We start from the raw sequence: 21978 nt of genomic DNA, 5'->3' as shown, positions 1-21978 counted from the left end.
CTGTCCTTAACTTTTTTTTTTTTCTTGTTACTTTTAGTATCTTTGTGTAGCCTAAACCAACAGTCTACTGGAGCGAACGTTTCCCTGGTGGGCCGAGCAATCAGTACTCCTGACCGTAAGTAACCCAACTGCATATGTTCCACGCTGCCCAAGAACTCCCTTGTTTGTACAGATGCACCAACGTAGCCCCCACTGTAGTGCAGCGGTAGTCAACCTTTCATTACTGGAGAGCCACTTATCTCTGGATTATTATATAGCTATATTGCCGTGGTGGCCAAATGAAAGTCTTCGAGAGCCAAAGCATGACGTCCTAGTGTGGAGTCAGTGTATAATAGGGTCTGTGCTCCTGGCTGATGAATGGAGGGAATGGTGGCTCCTTTTTTCTCCCAACTTCTGGGCTGCTGAGGAGGGGAGTTTGCCCTAGTTTTTCCTGGCTCATCATCTGATTGGAGTGTTCCCTAGACTGACCTACATCTCCCAGGCTGCCTGTGCTGTGCTGTTGCTCAGTGCTGCTTCCTGTGATCATCTGAAGCATGAACCGAGTACCACCACACTAGAAAGGATACCTGTTTGGCATTTGCCTTCGGTTCGATGAAGAGTCCAGTTCAGGGCCCAGCCGAGACCTATTCTATCACCGAAGGTGCTGACGAGCTGCAATAGCAGAAAGATCTTTGTACAATTGGCTTGGATCTGATAAAGTGGTATTAATAACCTATGAAGTGTTCTCAGAGAGTGAGCTCTTCTCTAAATAAGAGCTGAAGTGAGTGTTGGGGAAGCAGTAATCGTTTTGTTCTCAGCTGTGGAAACAAGCTATGTAAACTGCAGCAGTAATGAATTGGGAGAACTCTGATACACAGGTCACTCATAAGTGTCTCTCTGCCCATCATGTCTGTGGCAGCTAAATTACAGCCTCACAAAACCTGACCTTGAAAAATTTCCATTTATGGGAGCCATCTCTGATCTAGTTCCTGTGGGTTACACAATATCCCTTTTGTGATAATAAAAGACAGTTGATTATTCATTTCTTAGGACTTTAAAGTATCCGAATGACATATGGCAATACAAACGCTCCCCGGGTTACGCAAGACCCAAGTTACACAAATTCGCACTTACGGAAAAAGTTCCATAAGCCAGAAATAGGATTTTCGAATTGTGGAAATTTTTGCATAACGTACGGGTATACGTTTCTGACTTACGCAAAATTCGAGTTACACAAGGCTTTCTGGAACGGAATGATTGCATAAATCAGGGGGGCGTCTGTAATCCAGATCCCTCTGATCATCTAAATGAGGCAAGCACGTGCAGAGATAGTGGGAAATGTGGCAGTCCACTTCCTGTTATCCTTTTGGAGGAGACCGCTGGGGTAGTTCCTGGGTGGGCAGTACAGTGCCAGAGCCCCACTTTTGTACAGTTCATATGTACTGGAGCATGGATGCAGAAGGGACTATGAAATGTTACTGTGCTGAGCTGCCTTATCAATCCATTTAGTCTGCTCTCCTTTTCCTTTCCCACTTCTGAATTTCTTTAGGGCACATACTATACCAGTCGCTCTGCGTGTGGGATCAACTTCCTCACCCTCCCCCACAAAAATAAAGGAAACTCCATCTTAACTGTAGCAATGAGAGGTCGGCTGTCATTAAACAGTTTTGGCTTGATATTTGAAGTTAGGTGTGAACAATTGCCTGTACCTCAGTTGTGTAGAAATACCTCGTGTGCACACAAAGTGGGTATTCACATATCTGCATGGCCATTTAGGCAGCAGACTGGCTGCTTACATGTGCAAATATCTGATCTCCATGTGCAAAGAGAAGCCAAGCACAGACAACTGGTTACATTTAATGGACAATCTGACCCTTACCCATTGTGTATTCTCCACTCTTGTATGCTTGTTCCGTCTGTCTAGTTATCTACATCACACCAGTCCACTGGGCTACCTGACCACTTAATGCTTTTTGCAGATAAGATGTTGTCTACTGGGATGCTATACAGAACCAAAATCTTTCCTTCATCGACTGCATGTCTGTCTCGGGGGCTTGCGCTGCTGTTCCACTTAAGAGCCATATGCTGTAAAATGGGGAGAATGTTAATCCCCAGTGGCACCAGGCCTAAAATCCTTCTTTGTTTCCTGGCAGCCTGTGTTCTCAGCAGTGACAAGCTGTACAGTGCATTATCGCTGCTTCAGTTAATCTGTACTGAGGTGTCTGCACGATGGCACCGGGCCTTGTTGGTTGTTAGAGGATCAGAGGAGAACATATTTCTTTCTCTGGTCTGTCATTTGTAAAACTCTGCAGATGCAGTTCTTTATAAATCACTTCTGACTTCACATGTTGAGAGGCTGGCTAGCAGATCAGTCTCTGCCACCCTTGGGTCTTTCTCTCATCTATTGCTTGCTCTCGACAGTGAAAATGGGTAAGAGGGCCTGGGAGAGAATAGACTACTTCACTGTGGAATGTAAATGCAAACACTGGCGGTAACACTACATAATCTATGGAGGGCTTCAATAAAAACAGGGGGTGTGGAAAGAGTAGTTGTTAATTCTGTTTGCCATTTCGCTCTCTCCCTCTTACACTAAAAAGCTGTAGCATCCAGTAAAATGAGGCAGGTGTTGTCGTTTGCCATATGTGAAAACCACATTACCTTAAGGTAAGGCTTTCACTGCATAAAGTCAGGAAATTCAGAGGCCAGTTTCATGAGTCAAAAACCAATCCAGGCAAGACAGATAAAGCTGGACAGCAATGGCATGCCTTGGTGATTCCCTGATTATGGCCAAAGGCAGCTGGATTGTGGAGTCCTAAGGGTACCAGACAGCAAGTCAGTACCCTGAGAATGAGCCTGAGAGGCCAGAGACAGTGTCTGTATGCTCGATGCAGTAGGATTAGGAAGTATACAGGATCCTGTCTTTTGGATTCAAACGCAGCAGTCTGGTGAGTGTCCCGCAGGGGGAGCTCGATCAGGTGTGAATGAGATGGTGTGGACAAGCAGTTGTAGATTTAAGGAAAAGAGAACTCTCTGGTAGCCCCCAAAGCATGTAGGTTCCTTCAAGTCTAATAGTGAAAAACAGATTATCATGAACATGTGTATTTATGTTACCTTGAAGACTGAGGCACAGGCTTGCGCTCTATGCTTCCAAGACAAGAGGGCAGCTGGTGCTTTTAGAATGGCCTTGAATGACCAGTTCTTTGGCTTCCGGCTATATAGACTTCTAAGGATTAGTGTAGAGATCTACTGTAGGAAATGGAGGTATTTTGCTAATGCTGCTAGCTTCCTCTAGTAACCGCTATTCACACCGACTTGAACTTAAGGTTTTTTTTCCTAAATATTAAAGAACAAGTTGTACGGGGTAGTTAGGCTTTTAGCTAAACATCTACAGAGTTTTATTAATTCACTTGGCAATATGTGCCTCTGTCTTCCTCCTGAAGCACATGCAAACCTAAAAATACTAACACAGGCTATGACTTTACTACCCGGAAGGGATAGGGATTTGCCTTGTTTAGGGTCATTGATGCAGTTCCTACTCCTAGGCACACAGTGTGAAGGAAATTTTTGCAGAAGTTCTATCAGTAATTGGTATAAACTTGACTGTGGGCAGTGAGGATGATCAATCTCATTGCATTGCCTTTATTCTATGCAAAAGATGAGCTGATATCTGGTTCAGTGGGCCAGAAAGAAGCATGCATGCTTGTTTGAGTTGGGTATGAAGGGATTGTCTTGCCCTATGGCTGCATTACAAGCTGACTGCTGATCTGTGTGTTTTTTTCAGAGACCGTTGATAACTTGACCTTTGGGGCTGGGGTCAGTTTCATCAGCCTGACGCGCACACCTGCTTCAGCTCAAGGCAAGTTATTTTCATGCTCCTAACTTTTAAAAGAAAACCAAACCAAAAAAAAAAAAAGAGAGAGGATAAAATGTGTATGTTTAACTTGTAAATGTCGCTTGCAGAAAAAAAAGGATCCCAAGATCAACAAAAAGATGTTCTCTGTCTGACGTCACCTGATAAGCCGTAAGTTCAACCCAGGTCTTGGCGACCAGTGGCTATAGTTAATACCAGTGTCTTTTTTTTAAAAATTAACCAACAGTCATTGTTTCCTTTCTGTAGAGGGCCCCTGCCTCGTCAGTGGAAAGTAGAATCTCCGTCCAGGAGAAAAAGCAGCTCAACTGCAAGTCTAAGGAGATCCCTTCGGAAAGCTCCCCTGAAACCAGCCAACTGATCCTTCCCCATCCACACAGTGTGTAGTTCCGAAACGCTCTTGTATAGAACCTTCATCACGTTGACCATGAACTACTCCTCTTCCCTTTACAGTTATAATTATGGATCATTGTGTGTACAAGTGTCCCTCCTTATCCCCCTCTATTTTATTTGTTTATATTCACACACGCATACAAAAGTTTGCTTTGATTTATAAACTGGAGCAGTTAATGACATGCTTTGCTGTAGGACAACTGGGAGTGCCAGGAAGCTGCAGTATCTAGTGATGGCTGACTATTCACTGCACAGGACTTATGACTTGTCCATTTTGAAACGTAAATCTGTCTTGGCCATAAGCTCTCGCCCATTGTAAGTGCAGCCATTAGGAATGCTGGCTTGGTTGAACCTGGTATGTTTGTCACAGCTTGTTACCTTACATGACTGGAATGGCTATTGGCTTAAATCATTCCCTTGGTGTCATGCTGTCCCCTGTTCATAATATTACTAGTTTCTATATTTTCTACAAATCTAGAATAGCTTGACACTGTCATACCTGCAAATCTGATATAAATGCAAGTGATTAAGGATTTATGTGTAGTGAAAGGTCCATTCTATGTATATATAGCCTTCCTTTTCTTTCCTAAATGGAATATTTCCACTCTTGGAAGTTCTTATTTCCAGCTGTTACAATTTTATGAAAAATAAATGTTTAGAGAACAAATTCCACCCACCTCTCTGCTTTTCTTGCTTTGATAAAACCAAATTATTTTCTTCTGTTAATCTCTAGCCTTACTGCATTCACCTTATTTCTTGCCCACTGCTTTTGTCTCTCCCATGCCTACATTGAAGCTCTACTGGTCTGACAGTCACCCCAACAGCCGTTGTGCTCATCCATATAAATACTTGAATTCCTGTGGGATCCCCACCCATTAGAGCAGCTGCTTGCAGTGTCCCAATACTTATGATCACCCATTCTCGGGGCTGGTGTATATGACAGCCAAATAAAGCCTCTACCACCAGCCGGCTGGTGTGACTTACACATACATTCAATGCAGCTGTTGGAACAGCAGATTTTGAACATGATCTTATTCATTTCACCGAAAGCAGGTTCTGAGTATTTTACTGAGGAGGGTAAGTAGTGTTGAATTTTAATGCTCAGTACAAAAACCCTATTTTGCTCTATGCAAAACACAAGTGTTAATGCTGGAACTGCAGCTAAGGTCGAAAGCCCAGCCGCCTTGTTGCCCAGGCATATGTGACTGAGATCTTCCAATGCTCAGCTTCAAAACTACTGCACTACCCTTGCATTACATAACTTGTTCTGTAGATCTCAAACTCTAAAACTTACATGACAATGCATTTCACTACAACCCTCTGTAAGCATTTATTTCTGTGCTAATAAGGCAAGGGCTGCTCCAGCACAAAAGGAAATTGAAAGACTGAAAAGGGAGAGGGGCAAAATTCAACTTCCATTTTTAACCTTACTAATACAGTGTTCAGAGTAACAGCCGTGTTAGTCTGTATTCGCAAAAAGAAAAGGAGTACTTGTGGCACCTTAGAGACTAACCAATTTATTTGAGCATGAGCTTTCATGAGCTACAGCTCACTTTGTCGGATGCATACTGTGGAAACTGCGGAAGACATTATATACACACAGAGATCGTGAAACAATACCTCCTCCCACCCCACTGTCCTGCTGGTAATAGCTTATCTAAAGTGATCACTCTCCCTACAATGACAGGTTTCAGAGGAACAGCCGTGTTAGTCTGTATTCGCAAAAAGAAAAGGAGTACTTGTGGCACCTTAGAGACTAACCAATTTATTTGAGCATGAGCTTTCGTGAGCTACAGCTCACTTCATCAGATGTTTACATCTGATGAAGTGAGCTGTAGCTCACGAAAGCTCATGCTCAAATAAATTGGTTAGTCTCTAAGGTGCCACAAGTACTCCTTTTCTTTCTCCCTACAATGTGCATGATAATCAAGGTGGGCCATTTCCAGCACAAATCCAGGTTTTCTCACCCCCCCTCCCCACCCCCATACACACAAACTTACTCTCCTGCTGGTAACAGCCTATCCAAAGCGACCACTCTCCCCACAATGTGCACGATAATCAAGGTGGGCCATTTGTGCTGGAAATGGCCCACCTTGATTATCGTGCACATTGTGGGGAGAGTGGTCGCTTTGGATGGGCTGTTACCAGCAGGAGAATGAGTTTGGGGGGGGGGGGGGGCGGAGGGTGAGAGAACCTGGATTTGTGCTGGAAATGGCCCACCTTGATTATCATGCACATTGTAGGGAGAGTGATCACTTTAGATAAGCTATTACCAGCAGGAGAGTGGGGTGGGAGGAGGTATTGTTTCATGGTCTCTGTGTATATAATGTCTTCTGCAGTTTCCACAGTATGCATCCGACAAAGTGAGCTGTAGCTCATGAAAGCTTATGCTCAAATAAATTGGTTAGTCTCTAAGGTGCCACAAGTACTACTTTTCTTTTTACTAATACCGTAGTCACTCCTAGGATTCTTCTTAAAGAACTTCAAGTGGGGTCAAATCTTAATCTCAGAATTAATGTAGCAAGATGTACAGGGTTAGTTCAAGTGGTTTTGAATGGAGGAATGGCTAACTATGACCACCTCCTTTTTCATTCCATCCTACTTACATCCCTCCACCCCAATTAACTAGGCATATTAAACAGAAAGACATCAGTGAATTGGTCATTATACTAAGTCTAGTTCAAATATAAAGCTATTCAGAGGTTTTCTTGAATTGTCTTGTCCATGAACAGAAACGGGTATAGCCCATCAGGCAAGGATCCATCTCTTCTCGAGAAGAAATGGGGGTTGAAGAACTGCCCACAATAAACCAATTTGATGTAAGTATTTACATGTGTTTTGTAACACCAGTTTAGTTCTTTGTAAGTCACCAACTGAAGTAAACAAACAATCTGTCAGAAAACTGAAGAAATCTTTCACCCATTACATTGAATTCAAAGCAAACACAGATTAGGAATAAATATGAATTTAAAAAAAAACAACACAAGGATGCTTTAATACCTTGATATGTATGTAAAACATTCTTGGCAAAGTTAAATGTAATACATTAGTACAAACCTATAGATTAAACTATTTACAGCAAGTTCTGTAAATCAAATCTGACGAGTTAAGTCTTGGGGGTGGGGGAAAGGTGGCCCTTCATCCCGGTAGAGATGCCACTGTCACATTTTTAGATCTGAAAAATAAATCTCTATTCTTCACCATGCAAAAATATGCAAGCTGAGAAATCCTGACTTCAGCAGAAGGTCAAGTGTCAGACAGTGCTCCCCACAGTGCCAGAAGCTAGCTTGACTCTGTCAGCTTTTTCCTTTCTCCCCATCTTAATGTTCTATAAGCAGCATAGAAAAGGAGTAGTGGATAAAACTGGAGGGTAAAGGAGCGTCTTAAAGTATGCTATTGTCATGCTGACTACAGGACAACATGCAACCAGTGTACAGGAATACCTAGTTGTGGGTGAAGAGCACATCTTAAAGGTAACCGTAAATCAATTGCAAGGTGTCAGTACCCTCTGGGTAGCACACCCCATCTTTACCTCCATCTATGATAGCAAAAGGAGAAAGTGGACTATGTTTAAATAAATGAAGCAATGGCATGTCCAACAAGGCCCCAAAATCACTTAATAGGTGGTGAAAAGTCCAAGGCAGATTAATACAGAACATGGAAAAAAATAACACTGACAGTCCAAATTGTCAAGTATTCAAAATACTGTATGCATCAAAAGTTAAGACAACTCAATTTGTTTGAAATACAAGAACACTAAATTATGCTACATTAAAAACCATTCTTCAACCACAGCACAGAACTGCTCTACTGTTGCATTTAAGTATTTCATATTTAACATTTGCCCAATGCCGCAAGTGTACATTTCTGAAGAACAGGGAACCCTAAATGATCCCTTAAAGCCAAGAAAGTGGTAGCATCTACCAGCTGAAGAAAGGTAGCAGCTTGAAAGCACTTTTGTGTCCAGCTCGTTGCTTTCACAGAGCTGGTTTCCCCGCTTCCGATGCGATCTCAAAATTCTGAAGAGACGGTTTAGCTGCCACAGAGTTAGAATGAATTTAGAGAACTAGCAGAGAGATTTATCATCTTCAGCAACCATTAGTCACTCTGTCACCTAGTCAGAACTTAGTTCAAAAACCGTCACAGGATATTTCTTGCAAATAAGCATTGGTCTTTTGCAAGAAAATAGTCGTTTGAAATATAAAATTGAATAGCTCCTGCCTTGAACTTACAAAAAGGATCCCTGAGTGACTATGTTCCATGTCCTATTAGACCTCTCTTGGGAAGGAAAATGTTGAAGCTAGCTTGGGAGAAAGAGGCTGCTTCTCTGTCCGCAGTTCATAAAGTTGTTTGTGCTGCACTCTGCAATAATACTGATATGCTCTGACAGTGCTATGCTGTAGCAGCATTTGAGCTCCTGGCTGCAGTTTAAAAAGGACTTGTTTTTTAAAAAAATAGCTACGTTAAAATAACACTGTTGGCATAACATATTTACACTTTAAATAGAAATGTTACCTTCGCTGAAGTAATCAAAATACATCTTTGCAAAAATTTAGAATGCAGAATTCTACAAAATCAATGGGGTCTGTAGAAAAGCTTGAATTCATCTCAGTACCATTGTGGGAATCAGCCCCCGAGAGTGGTTTTGGCTTTAAATTTCATAAAAGGGATATCTTAATGCTAAGGGTCTCGGCCTCCGGTTTTAGAATCTTAAAAATAACTCCAGAACAGGTAAGCCTGCTTTGTGCAAATTAGAGTTGAAAGCTGCCTGCATACAGTGAGTATTTTATGTAAAACTGAACAAAAGCAATCCTTTTGGAGTGAAGCTGTACATGTGGAGAAAAGAAAATTCACCACTGCTGGCAGAAGGGCTGCGACATTTAAACCAGTTAGTTGCTTGTACTATATCTCCACCCACCACTGTGGGTTTGACTCAGATTCTGGCTCTGCACCTGCAGAACCAAATCCTGATGGGGGTTCCTAAAGTCCACAGAAATGAAACATTTGAGGCCAATGCGACATGCTCAACAGGGGCCAGCTAGTGAGATCAGTAGCCTGCATGGCTCATGCTCAGGTGGGGCTCTGCAGGACTGACATGATAGCAGTTCTGGCAGCTCAGCCTAGCAGGCCATTAAAAATAAAATGATACAAAGAAGGGCATGAAACCCTCACTTGCGAAGTTGGCAAGAGCCCAGTACAGTTACAACTATAAAGGTTGCTAGCCAGGCTCAGGCATTGTGAAGCTAAGCAGAAGGTTCTCCCCTTTTGTGGATAAATCTTATTTAGAATCTATTGCCACATCAGCACCATTTCTCTATCAGGTCAAGATGCCCATTTACCTAAAGCTTCTCCCCTGTTTGGCTTGGACATTCTGGCTGTGTATCTGCACCACAGGGAGAAGGCAGTTCCATGAGCATCTGCAGCTCAGAAGGCTACGGCTGTGGAGGGGAATGCTCAGTCTTGGAAAGGGTAACAGCTCTTCCTTAGGAGGAGGAGAGATGTAAGTGGTCCAGGTGATATCTCTGGGGGAGGAAAAACACTGGTTTGGAGTGAGCGTTGTTAACTTTGGCAAAAGAAAGTCAAGTTTGTGTGTTTCTAAACTCTTCCGAGTGCACTTTGTTCATCTTTTTGCTCTTGCTTTGAGTTCCTGGAGGAGGTATTTCCATACTTGGTCTGGCTGCTTTGCAATATCCTTTTGGCATTTCAGATAACAAATGACGATTTGTGTCTGAAGTCACCCTGCAATGAAAGAGTGATGTGTGTCGCCACATTCCCCGATGGTGTCCAGGCACGTCGTCTTGCCCACTCTCCCCAACCCAAATATACCCTTGCAAAACAGGTGCTATTTGTGTAATCTTTTTTTTCCCCACAGTCCTGCCTGGGCCCCACTATCTCATTCCATCCCATAGAAGCTGGTAAGGACAAGCGTCCACCAGTAATACCTAGCTCTTAACATCTCATAGATGATCCCCATACAACGGAATGAAGAAGATTTCCCCCACTGCTTCTTCACAGTCTCTCTGCGGATAAGTTTAGGAGACGCCTCTCCCTGATGGGTGAAAATGTTCAAATCCTGAGATGTAAATACGCTAGTCTTGTACATCATCAGTATAGACTGTCTACTTAATCCAGGAAAGCCAATCCCAAAGGAGCAGCCAATCAGCTGCTTAAGGTAGAGCAGAGCTTTATTTGATACACTGGGGGTCAGTGCCCAAAGACAGGCAGTTGCCTAGTAAGGGTGTCCTCTTGGACAGACTTGACTAATAGAATATAAGTGATTAATAAAGCCATAACCCATTCTCAGGAGGGGGCCTAACTCTCTAGAGAGTGTAAAAGAACAAAGCCTTTCTCAAGGACCTGACTCAGCTGTTGTCCTTCCTCTTAGTCCTAGGTCCTCACTTCGTGAGTTGTGTCCAACCCATGCTTGAAGAAATTCTGCTCTGGAGAGTCATTATGGGCCCTAGGTAGTGTGTGATTCCTGAGCTTGGCGGCCCTGCACCAGCCCCTTCAGAGACCTAAAAGGAAAGATGTAATGTGCTAATTGTTTCCCTTCCCTTAGCTTACCTCGTCCTCTGTCTGGATATAGTTAACACCATCTGGTTTTGCTGGAGTCTTGTAGCTACGAAATAAGGGGAAACAGATCGGATTCCTGTGATAATGGGACTTCAGGTGGCAAAGCAGAACTGTTCATTATTATTTTATGTTTATTTTATTTTATTATATTAATTATGTATTAATATTTGGGGAAGAGGACAACTAAAGGTATTTTTTGTCAAAATGAGAGCTGAACTGGGAGCAGCTAGCTCTGCTTAAAGCCAGGCCTGGACCTTTCCCCCACTCAAAGCAGCTGGGCTTTCCCTATTAACTACTAACCCGTACAGGAGCCCTTCTTCCGGGAGGGGAAGGTCCCAAATGTATCCACCCACGCTACGCTTCTGACCACAGTAACTGTGAAAAGAGTTAAATAGTTTTCCAGCCTCCCTCCCTCCTTCTGGTCATGTAACATCATTTCCTTTTATAATTATTATGCAGTTAATTTTAAACCCTTCATTGCCTGCTGGCAGGTTTACTGATAATCCTTTATGATTGCACAGGGTTATAAGAAAGCTCCACTTGTTTTGTCCAGCAGAGGAATCTAAACATTCATATTTAAAGTCCTGCTTCCCCAGCATGCATCCACTTAGAATCATATTTAAATGAAGGGATTGGGGCCTCCAGCAGACGGGGAGGAGGGTCTTGCTGAAATGTGGCACTGAACTAGGCCAATCCAGCTTCCATCCGAGGTTACACAATCCCCAAAAGAAGCTCAATATTTAACTAAAATGTCATTCTGTTTCTGATCATGGAAGCTATTTATAGTTTGACCCTTTGGCTCCCATAATGCTGCAGTCTTAAATGTGCCGCACCATTCAGGAACACAAGCCCTCATTGATGGGATCAATTCAGAAATGGCAGTTTTAATCCAAAATGTAAGTGCTGGGATGTACCCATTAAGACGTGCTTTCCAGCCTGGGACTGTTCTCCCTCACACATTTTCTGAATATGTCCTGATGCTTGTACTGATTACACAATGAGCTGTGCTCAGTAAATCCCTGACTTCTAAATGCCAGCAGCATGTGACCACAGGAAGCATCTGCTAAGCTACTACATAAATACAACTGTGGGATGGTTGGGAATTAGCAGGGCTAAGCCCCTGTCTCTGTGCAAAGCACCAGAATGTTAGAGCAAGGCTTCTTCCTCTAGCCGTTCTTGTCACAGGAGACCCCTGTGTTGCAAATATGAGTGGAGACTTGCCACGGTTAGCCCGTGAGCACACCAACTGCTTTGTGCCAATTGGCGTTCAAAATGCCCCTGTGGAGCTGGGTGGAATTGGGCAGGTCTAGAGAGTTAATTGGGGAAATAGGAAGTAGTATTTAAAAGTCAGGCAAGTGACCCACGCTCTAGCCAGCAGGTGCCAAGCCCTGTTATGAGAGCTGCATGCCAGGAAAGGCAGAGGACTGTGGGAAAGAAGGTTGCAAACCTAGCCTTACCTTTTCCCAGTCTGTTTGGTGTTCACAAAGTAACCCCTTCTGTAGGCACAACAGATACCAAGCGTTATCAGCACCAGAACCACCACGACCACTAGGACTCCACCAACAATCCCACCAATATTAAGATCATCTGGAGAGGAGAGAAGGCATCAGTCACTGATCCCCACAGATATCCCAGCCTTCCACCTACACACAGACTAGCTGGCACGAAACCTTCACCCCTGAGATTACACCCACCCAGTAGCATGATCCCTAGGTATGTACCTACTCGAGCAACTCACCCTGCAGCTGCACTTCTATTTTTAGCACGCTAGCTCAGCCAGAGCTAATATGGGTATGTCTCCTCAAGCTGGAAATGACACCTTCCAGCTCCCACATCAACATATCCAAAGACTCTTCATCTCAGCTTCACACCACCTTGGCCCCTCTTCTGCCCTGCCCTGTCCATCTCATCACTGTTCTCTTCCCTCTTCTTTCCATTTAGCTTGTCCTGTCCTAACTAAACCCACCCCCTCAATAAAACCATGGCACTAACATGCCTTTTGCTGCCATCACTCTACTTGTTATCTCTCTTCCCCCAGCACCGTGTCTGATGTGTCTATTTACACAGCATGCTCTTCAGAGCAGGGACTGCCTGCCATTCTGGGTCTGGGCAGTGCCTAGCACCAGGTGGCCCTTAGGCACTACTGTAGGAAAATTAATTATAATTAATATAATCAAATATATAAATCAGCTAAGTAACCTCAGGAATCATGAAGCTAATTGACCCAATCAGTTCTACCCTGTTTTCATTTAGCTATTCTTTTTTCCTTGCCCACATTTTGTTATTGTGTTTTTCTATGTTGTAATTAAGACTTTCACATGCCAGGAGCCAAGGCTCTGTCTCATCCGCCTGTACAGCACCGTGCTACATCTGTGTGGCTCCAGAAATTATCAGGGATTTTGGAAGAGCCAAGAACATACTTGACGCTGTATGAGACACCAAGAAAAAACAGCCCCCAACACTGCAGACCTTCTGATATATAAACCACCACTTTCTAGAGGTAGGCAGAGCCACTCACAGATTTCCATCTCCTGCTCCTCACACTTGGCGGAGCCGGCATCGTTTGTTGCTATGCAGTAGTAACGGCCAGTGTCACGCTTGTGCACGGCAGCGAAGACCTGTTTCGGAGGAAGCATAACGTGTCAGACACAGGAGTCGGAATCACAACCTTTCCACAAACAGCAAACAAACAAGTTAGACGCTACATCCAGAGATCTAGGCCTTATGGACCTGCAGGAGGATGAAATAAATATACACAGGCATTTCTTTGTTTGCCTTTTGATCACACCAAAGACCTGCAGGGAGTCCCCACACCTGCAGCCTGGAGATATTCTCATTGCACGGACTCCAGAGAGGCCCAGAAATTAACTAGAGGTTCACTGCTTTTAGATCATAGCGCAGGAGCTCACTACAAAAGACTTCCCTCAGTAACACAGGCTGCAAACTGGACCCATGACATTTCCCCCAGGGAAATACAGCAATCAAGAGAGAGACCTTTCAGGGCCAGAAAGGTTGCTTCTCTTCCTTTTCTACAGCACTGAGTTTTTATGGTGATACGTTGATTAGAAACAGAGAGAGAGAAGTGTGGGGGGGAGCTATGCCATTCCTCCCCCCTCACAACAGCTTGCTCTGCCCACTCTCTTTCAAAGGCAAAGACTGCAACATGGGGGTCATCTCTTCTGGTCCCATGGAGTTCTTCTTCCCCCACATCCTCCTGTTGGACTCTGCAGGCCCTCAGGGGGCTAGAACCCCAACCTGTTCCAATTGTTCCCTCCTCTTCAGTCCACTCATAATCTGGGTGCAGGCAAAAAGCAACCCTAACAGAGCCCAGCAACAGCATTCTCAGCCATTTCCATAAAAGCATTACCAAAGTGCCCGTTCCAGGGTTCAAGACGAAGGAGGAATTACGGAATTTGGGGTTAGATTTGGAGTCGGTCGGTAAGGGTTCACTGTTGTGGTACCAGCTGTAGGTGGACTCTGGGTAGCCTTCGTTCTCGTGGCAGTGGAGGGTCGCTGTTTTGCCCACCGGAACAGCTTTAGGGACTCTGCACTTGGGAGTGACTGGCTTCACTGGGAGAAGAGACACAAAACATGTGAATCGCCTGGCCCAGCACCCTGCTGCACCCCAGCTATTCCAGTGCTATTCCCCTTGGAGCACAGAACAGCGATTCAGCAGGACCCTAGCCCAGCATAACCAGGGCTGCTTCCCCCTCCAGAGGTGATGGCCACCACCAAAATCAGATTGTCTTGGGAAACCAACAAGGCACGCTGTGGGGCCCCGAGCTGAAGCACTACCTTGCACTGTAAGCCGGATGTTTATCTCATCTACTATGTTCGCATCGTCGGGTGCTGCCACTTCACAGCGGTAGGTGGCAGTATCCATGCGGGTGGTGTTTTTGATCACCAGCGATGTCCGGCTAAGAATTTCTGCACGAGTTACGAAGTCTCCTGGAGAAGGGAGGAGAGAGAAGGAACTCATGAAGAACAGGCGAGACCATATTTCCAGCTGTGTCCTCCACCAATGCATGTTAAAGGCTACAGCTCTGTAGTTCTGAGGGAGGGGAAGAATCTGACTTGGAAAGTGTAACACCTGCTGCAAATCATAAAGCCCGAAAATGAATTTCCAAAATCCCAGAGCTGGCAGTGCTGGAGTGGGCAGCCTGCTCCACCTTAACCCCCTCCAAATAAGTGGGAAGTGGCACAGCAGTGACTACCCCGGAGAGCAGCTCTTATCTAGAAAGATGGTAGATCTTCAAAGTTTCCTATGGAACCGTCAGAGACTGCATGCAAGGACCATGGGTCCAGGCTTACGGGGCCTGCACCAATTGCATCTTTGCTTCACCCAATAAATGGTCCCACATAAAGGATGCAAAGTTCCCCTTCTGTTCTCACTACAGCTCTTTGTGACACTTCATTGCTGACCATTCAGTTGAGGTCTGACAGCAGGGAAAGAGGATCCAGGCCTCACTCAGTTCTGAACCTTGGCTGACCAACATAGGTTTCGAAAGTAATTAGTAGGAGAACCAAAATTCCTGAATTTCACAGACACATTTGTTCCCTGCCTTTATTGTTTCTGTGGTTATAAAGAGGAGAGGGGCAAAAGGGCAACAGATCTTCATACCTTGCATTTTATTGTCAAAAAACACATAGGAGGTGTCACCGTTTCTGATTTTCTTCCACTCGATCCTGGGATTGGATGTTGTGGTGGATTTAATGATGCAGGACAGCTCCACACCTAACAGCAGAAATAAAACAAATACAGATTAACAGGGAGCAGCCGTGTTTTCGCTCTGCTCCGAGCTGCCTCGCACACTGTTATACTGGGAGATGTCGCCCATAAAGCAAAGGCCCCGTCTTTCATCTGCCTCACAAACATGAATGCCGCTGGGTTCCAGGAACCTTTGGGGAAGATGGACCTCGGCCAGCGAAAATAATAGCAATGCAGATAGCGACCTCTGAGAGAAAGGAATACAGTCGGCATGACGGTGTCTGATTTATAGCAAACAATCCCTCACGGTGCAGGCAGCCGACATCGGCTTCGTTGCTAACAAGCATGCAAGATGGAGCAAGAGTCATTATTGTCTCCCAGAGCAATGACTGAATTATAGCTGTCACTCTGGCATTTACGAGAGAATGCTTCAATCTCATCCACCATCTCCCACCTCAGTAAATTCAGTAGCCCAGTCCCCTCTGCAGGAGGCATTTTCATCTCCATCTTATAGAAGAGCAACCTGACGCTCAGAGAGGGGGCAACTCCGCAGTGTTACCCTGGGCGTCTGCACCAGGGCCAGAAAGAAGATTTACATCTCCCAAATCCCAGTCCTCTGCCTTACTCACAACACAACTCTCTCCTGCATGCTTAAGTCCAGTGCTTCGGTCCTGCCGGTGTGCTCCTAGACACTGTCCCAGCACTCTTTAGGTAACCAGAACAACCTCTTACGGCATTATCGGTACTTGTGTTCCGGCACATCTCAAATGCAGCACTCACCTGCTGGTTAGGCCCCACTTCAGTTAATAACTTAGGTCTGATCCACACCTAAAACTTAGGTCCATCTAGTTACGGTGCTCAGGAGTGCGAAAAATTCACACCCCTGAGAGACTTAATTAAGCCCATCTAAGCCCCAATACAGACACCGCTAGATTGCCGGAAGAATTCTTCCAACGACCTAGCTGCTGCCTGTCCAGGGGGTGGATTTACTACAGGGATGGAAAATCCCCTTCTGCGGCCGTAGCAAGTGTCAGCACTGTCACTGTAGCGCTTGTAGGGTAAACTTATCCTTGGGCACACGCTTAAGCGCCAATGAGTTCACTTAGTGAGACTTCAGTAAAACATTTTAAGCATGTGCTTAAGTGCCAATGGCACTTCAGCAGAGCCCTTCAGTTTAACTACTTTGCTAAACAGGGAGAGATGTAAGAACACGCGTAAGCACTTTGCTGAAACTCAGGGCCTTAGTTCTGCCTTGCCCTACACAGCATAAAACCTGAGATGTGCCAAGTCTTCCCGACTGATGCAAATCTACAGCTGCAAGGAAGCGTCATGATCACATTACAGAACCGGCAAGCACTTACGCTGGAATTCCTGCACCACGGGCTTGGTGTTGCTAGATGTCAGCTCCACGGCTAAGATTCGATAGCCTATAAAAACAAACAAAAGGGAATAAGAACAGCCCAGCTCATCAATCCTACAGTTACAAACTTACTCCCTGGTGAGAAATCCTCCAAGCCAGCTTTAATAAGGACCAGCTTCCCTACAACAAAAGCTCTCCCTGGCCTCAACTGCTGGGCCAGCCAGCCATTAGCCTCGTGTTTATTTAGAAATCAATCTCAGTGCAAATACCAAAGGTTAAAAGCAACAATTAAAGAGGCATTGACAAACTGGCACAATACCAGCAAAAGACTCTTCCTCCAGCCATGCGCTCCTGTTTAGAGGGTGGACAAACACTCACTCAAAAAACGGCCAAAATGGCTTGCAAAATAAGGACTCTGGCATTCAAATTAATTTGACAGATGAGATAAAGGGAAGGAAACACATCTCAAGAATTTCATTCACTTTCTAAACTCTGGAATTTGTTAGCTATACTTTGGGGATCCCTCAGATTAAGAGGCACGATAGAAATGTACAATGTGTGGTTAATACGCCACAGAAGGCGGTTTCAAGAGAAAGCTGGACAAAAAGGGAAAGGGCAGCTTTAGGGCTCAAACTGGGCAAAGTTAGGGGATTGGAATTCAGCAGGTTCGGGGAATTCCTGGCCTGACCGAGGTCAATAACAAATTTCCTAATCGCTTCAGTTTGGCCAGGATTTCACAGTTTTGAGTGGAATGTTCAAAAGTTCTCAGCAGCAGCTTGATTCTGCTCCCATCATCAAAAGCCACCTTTTCCACTGGCTTCTCGGGGAGCAGGGATAAGCCAATGCAGAGTGCTCTAGAAAATACCACCCACCATAGGCAGCAAGCCCTCCGTCCGCCATGGGCTGTTTTCATTCTCAGTCAGCCCTGGTTTCCCCTTCTTGCTGCTGCTATTCCAGCCTCTTGAATGTTCCCAATTAGTGCTGCAAGCTTTACCTCTTCACAGTGTTCTCCTGCTTGAGACCCAGCCAGCCTTTTACGGCTTTCCAAGCATAATAACGCCTTTCATCCAGGCAGGGCTCAAAGGGGTGCACAAACCATGTACATGCACCACCACGCAACTCTCCAGAGAGTTCTTCTGGGGCAGAGGGAGGCATCCAGATAGCATCCGCACTGCCCATCAGGAAAACGTGACCACCTGAGCAAACCTTCTCTCTCACATGGAGAAATTTTTACAGCTGAGTAGTCTAGTACCAGCGGGGTCCATCACCTCCCATTTAAACATACCCTCCCACAGAGTATATTCCATAGTCCTGTCTCTCAGTGATGGGGTAAGGCACACAAAATAGTTTACAGCAATAGTGCACCAGGGCCCAGCATGGAGACTCATTATTAAAGACCTGATCTAAAGCCCACTGAAGTCAATAGAAAGATGACCCCCACCCCCGTGGACGACAGTGGCCTTTGGATTAGGTCCAAAGTCAGGAAGATGAAAACTAAACCATCAGTGATCTAATATGGACAGAAATCAGGACCCTGCTTTATCCAGGATGAAACGGACAAGACAAACCAGGAAAGGGACTCGAAATGAGACATGAAGAGGAGGAAAAGGGCCTTCATCATTAAGACAAACCCCTGGAAATTCCCACGTGCTTGGTATTTCGGGTGGAAACATTTCAGATCAACAACCAGCTATAAAAGGAAGTTAAAATTCCTACAGTTGGGTGGATCAGGAGGATACAGTGAAGAAACTTTGCCCTTTGCTGCAGGACTGGGGGGGTTTTAAAAACCACCTAAGAGAGATGAGACCAACTGAAAGTTGATGGGCCTGATGCTCCTACACCCTTTAGCCACTTTTGGAATTCTCCCCGCTAGTTATCATGACTCGTTATTTGTTAAGTGTTGACAGTTTGCTCAATGCCATGTTGGGCATAGTTCCTGCCCCAAGCAGCTTTCTCAAAAAAGACCAAGATGCTCTGGGAGGCTGGGGAAGTTTAAAGACCATGACTCCAGGAGAATCATTGCACAGATGAGGGCCACAAGACATTGCAAACTAGCAAAGGCCCCAGCCAAACTACTGTCTTACGAAGGCAAATTACTCCTTGCCTCTGCACTCCTCTCCCTCTCAGCATTTGGAGACATGTGTAGAGCACTTTGGAGAAGCCTACTATTGACACAAGAAGGTGACCATTCTGATCCTGTAAGGTGGTCAGTCAGGGTTAGAATGAATCACAGTGCAGTATGGTGGGCACTTAGCCCTCGGGGGCCTGGATTTGAGTCTGAAAACACTTCTCCTTTGGGAGCACAGAAGAATGCCACCTTCCTTGCTAGATCTCGGCAGGTAGAAGAGGAGGCTCCAGTCTTGGTTTAGTATCATCGGAAGGCAATGGAGTAGTTATGCAAAGCCCAGGTGCAGGCCAGCAGTGAGGGAGAGCGGAGCATATTTATACCAGTTCTGCGATTTCCAGGCTTAGCTCTGCTGAATGGTAACCAGGCCACACAGAAGCTGTAACATGTTCCTTTCCCTTCACTCTCGCATTGATCCTTCTTGTTCCATCTAAGATCCCACACGGCGAATCTAGTTTTGATCCTTACTTTCCTTCCTGGGGAGCATAAGCAGATCCCAGTAATCCCAACAAAAGCCCAGAGCATTAAAGTAACCAGCCATATGAAGACAAGCAACAAGCTCAGGAAAATCCCTCTGAAGTCCCCTGACACACTTTTAAGCAGGCTCCCTGTTGACGGTGGGCCCATTTTGTTTTGGAATTGAGGTTTCCTACCCGCAGGCTGCAAAGCACACATTCCCTCAACTCCATCCCCCACTGCTCAGGAGCTTGGATGTACATGCCCTTTCCTCACGGTCACCACTTTGCCGATGCTTCTGCTGCAGAAAGGCATTTGCCTTTCAAAAACACACACTGACTAATGACTCACATTCTCCTACAAGAGAAAAGTCTTTTCTGGACAGCACTAATTAGCCAAAACGCCCAAGGAACAGAACACACTGATGAGGATGCAACTGGTGAAGATGCTTTTTCCTCTTGTGAGCCTACACCAGGAGTCGGCAACCTTTCAGAAGCGGTGTGCCGACTCTTCCTTTATTCACTCTAATTTAAGGTTTCGCGTGCTAGGAATACATTTTAACGGGTTTAGAAGCTCTCTTTCTATAAGTCTATAATATATAACTAAACTATTGTTGTATGTAAAGTAAATAAGGTTTTTAAAATGTTTAAGAAGCTTCATTGAAAATTAAATGAAAATGCAGAGCCCCCCCGGACCGGTGGCCAGGACCCGGGCAGCGTGAGTGCCACTGAAAATCCGTTTGCGTGCCGCCTTTGGCACATGTGCCCTAGGTTGAATAGCCCTGGCCTACACAACGGGGCGATAACATTCTGAGAGGCAGGAGGAGCCAAAGCTTGGAGAGGAAGAGTAATGTTTGTCCCAGCTCCTGATCTCTTCCCTTGTGAAGAACACCCTCCTCCAGGGCTCTGTTGTGTACCAGGACTCCATTTGTCTTATCTTTGGAGACTTGGATTGATCTTGCATAGTAGAGAGGGTTTGGTGAACAAAGCCCCGAGCCTGATTTGCAGAAGGGCTGGGATGAAGCGAATGGGAGCTGCGGGTGCTCATCACATCTGAGACAGGCCCCTACTCCCTAAAGGAGTAATGCACAACAACAACCACAAGTAGCAGCATCTCCTGGGGCCAGGAATAGTAGGAGGGCTCTGGGCGAGAGCTAGGATGTGTTGGAGTGCTAGAGAAGACAGTTTGCCCAGCAACTGTGCTCCAGTCTGTCCTAGTCTATCTCATCAGCTTTGCTTTCCTGACTGCACAGATGCACCCAAATTATATCAAAGGGGGGTGCAAACATTGCCTTCATTAGTTAAGAGAAAACATCCACGGCTGCAGAAAAAATGAACCTTTCATCTTTTGTACTATGTGCCCTTTTTTAAAAGAAGGAAGTTTTCCCAGAGCCAGAACGTCCCATCAAACAGATAATGGTGACAACTGCTATAGAAATACATCTAATATAATACCTGTTACCGTATGCTCCCGATTATCCCAATAGCATAGGGGACATAGATGTTATTCAGACAATCGAGAGGGCAGGAGTCATTCAGCACCAGGGTAGCTTCCCCTGCTGCCTTTGGCTTGTCCTCTTCCTCCTCCTCATCACGGTCCTGGCCTGGGGTCTCTGCTCTATTATTCAAACCTCTGCATAACCTGAATTCCTTCCTTGTCGCCCAGTGTGAGATACATAGGGGACAAGGAAGGGATTCAGGTAATGCAGAGGTTCAGATAATCGGGTTTGGGACAAAATATACTGTATATCGTTTCACACGAAGGTGGAGGTAATACCCCACTAACTAAGGGTGGTATGCTATTCAAAGTGAGCGGAGATCCTACTGGCATTACTTCCCAGGCAATAGGATTACATCATGACGCTGACCCTTTCTCAGCTCTTGGAAACATTACTCACCCTTTCCTACTGATTAAAAACAAGAGATTTATGTTGCCCCATCAGGCACAAAGCAGGCCAACAACAGGTTTAAAATACAGAAGCTGGCTGCAGTTCCCAGATTATGATGTTTATGGATTGTAGGCACGGTGTAGCTGTGCCGCCTTAAATCAACCCGAGGGCAGATTTATTGTTCACAGTGCAGCAGAAGAGGGCTGCAGCCAGGGAGCTCTAACCCACAGCATGGAAGGGAAAGCCAGGCAGGGAGCAGCAAACTGAGCAGAGAGGCTGCAAATGAGCCCCACCAGCATCAGTCTTACTGGGACAGGAGAAGCCATTAAAAATCAAAGATCTGAGCTGTTCGCACACGCTGCTGTTTAAGTAGTGGGGAATGCTGTGGTATGTCAGATACCACGGCTGCTGGAAAATGCTGACTATTTTAATGGCAACCACGGAATGTGCATTGTTTGGTGTATTCCATGATCATGCGTTACAACCCTCTCTTTAGAGGAGCCTGTGTATGCTCAGCTGGGGAGAAACTCCCCCCAGCACAGTGAGGGTGCGTTATTGAAATCTCACCGGAGCCTTCAATCCACGAGGTGAGTAGCGTAACAAGGCTTGTGCCCCCGGGACTCTTATC

At 45.3% G+C, this 21978-nt stretch overlaps 2 protein-coding genes across 4 annotated transcripts in view; one reads left to right on the top strand and one right to left on the bottom strand.

Annotated features, from left to right (window-relative positions):
- The window catches only part of NCAPD3 (non-SMC condensin II complex subunit D3), a 47977-nt gene extending 43060 nt beyond the window's left edge, over positions 1-4917 (top strand). For both annotated transcript variants that reach the window (XM_048827177.2, XM_048827176.2), the window contains exons 32-35: positions 38-115; positions 3761-3835; positions 3940-4000; positions 4097-4917. In XM_048827177.2, the coding sequence (XP_048683134.1) occupies positions 38-115; positions 3761-3835; positions 3940-4000; positions 4097-4208 (326 nt within the window). In that variant the 3' untranslated portion in view covers positions 4209-4917. The remainder of the gene's footprint in view (positions 1-37; positions 116-3760; positions 3836-3939; positions 4001-4096) is intronic.
- A 2289-nt stretch (positions 4918-7206) lies between these two features.
- Positions 7207-21978, bottom strand: part of JAM3 (junctional adhesion molecule 3) — a 42304-nt gene continuing 27532 nt past the window's right edge. The window contains exons 2-9 of one of the 2 annotated variants that reach the window (XM_048827551.2): positions 16883-16948; positions 15435-15548; positions 14609-14761; positions 14181-14383; positions 13332-13431; positions 12271-12400; positions 10805-10859; positions 7207-9762 (exon numbers count right to left, since the gene is read on the bottom strand). In XM_048827551.2, coding sequence (XP_048683508.1) covers positions 9724-9762; positions 10805-10859; positions 12271-12400; positions 13332-13431; positions 14181-14383; positions 14609-14761; positions 15435-15548; positions 16883-16948 — 860 coding nt within the window. In that variant the 3' untranslated portion in view covers positions 7207-9723. Of the gene's footprint in view, positions 9980-10804; positions 10860-12270; positions 12401-13331; positions 13432-14180; positions 14384-14608; positions 14762-15434; positions 15549-16882; positions 16949-21978 lie in introns of both variants that reach the window. The other variant, XM_048827552.2, reaches the window with a different exon arrangement.

The sequence above is a fragment of the Caretta caretta genome, chromosome 22 (assembly GCF_965140235.1).
Source record: "Caretta caretta isolate rCarCar2 chromosome 22, rCarCar1.hap1, whole genome shotgun sequence".
NCBI classification, from domain to species: domain Eukaryota; kingdom Metazoa; phylum Chordata; order Testudines; family Cheloniidae; genus Caretta; species Caretta caretta.
This window is presented reverse-complemented; position numbering and strand designations above follow the sequence as displayed.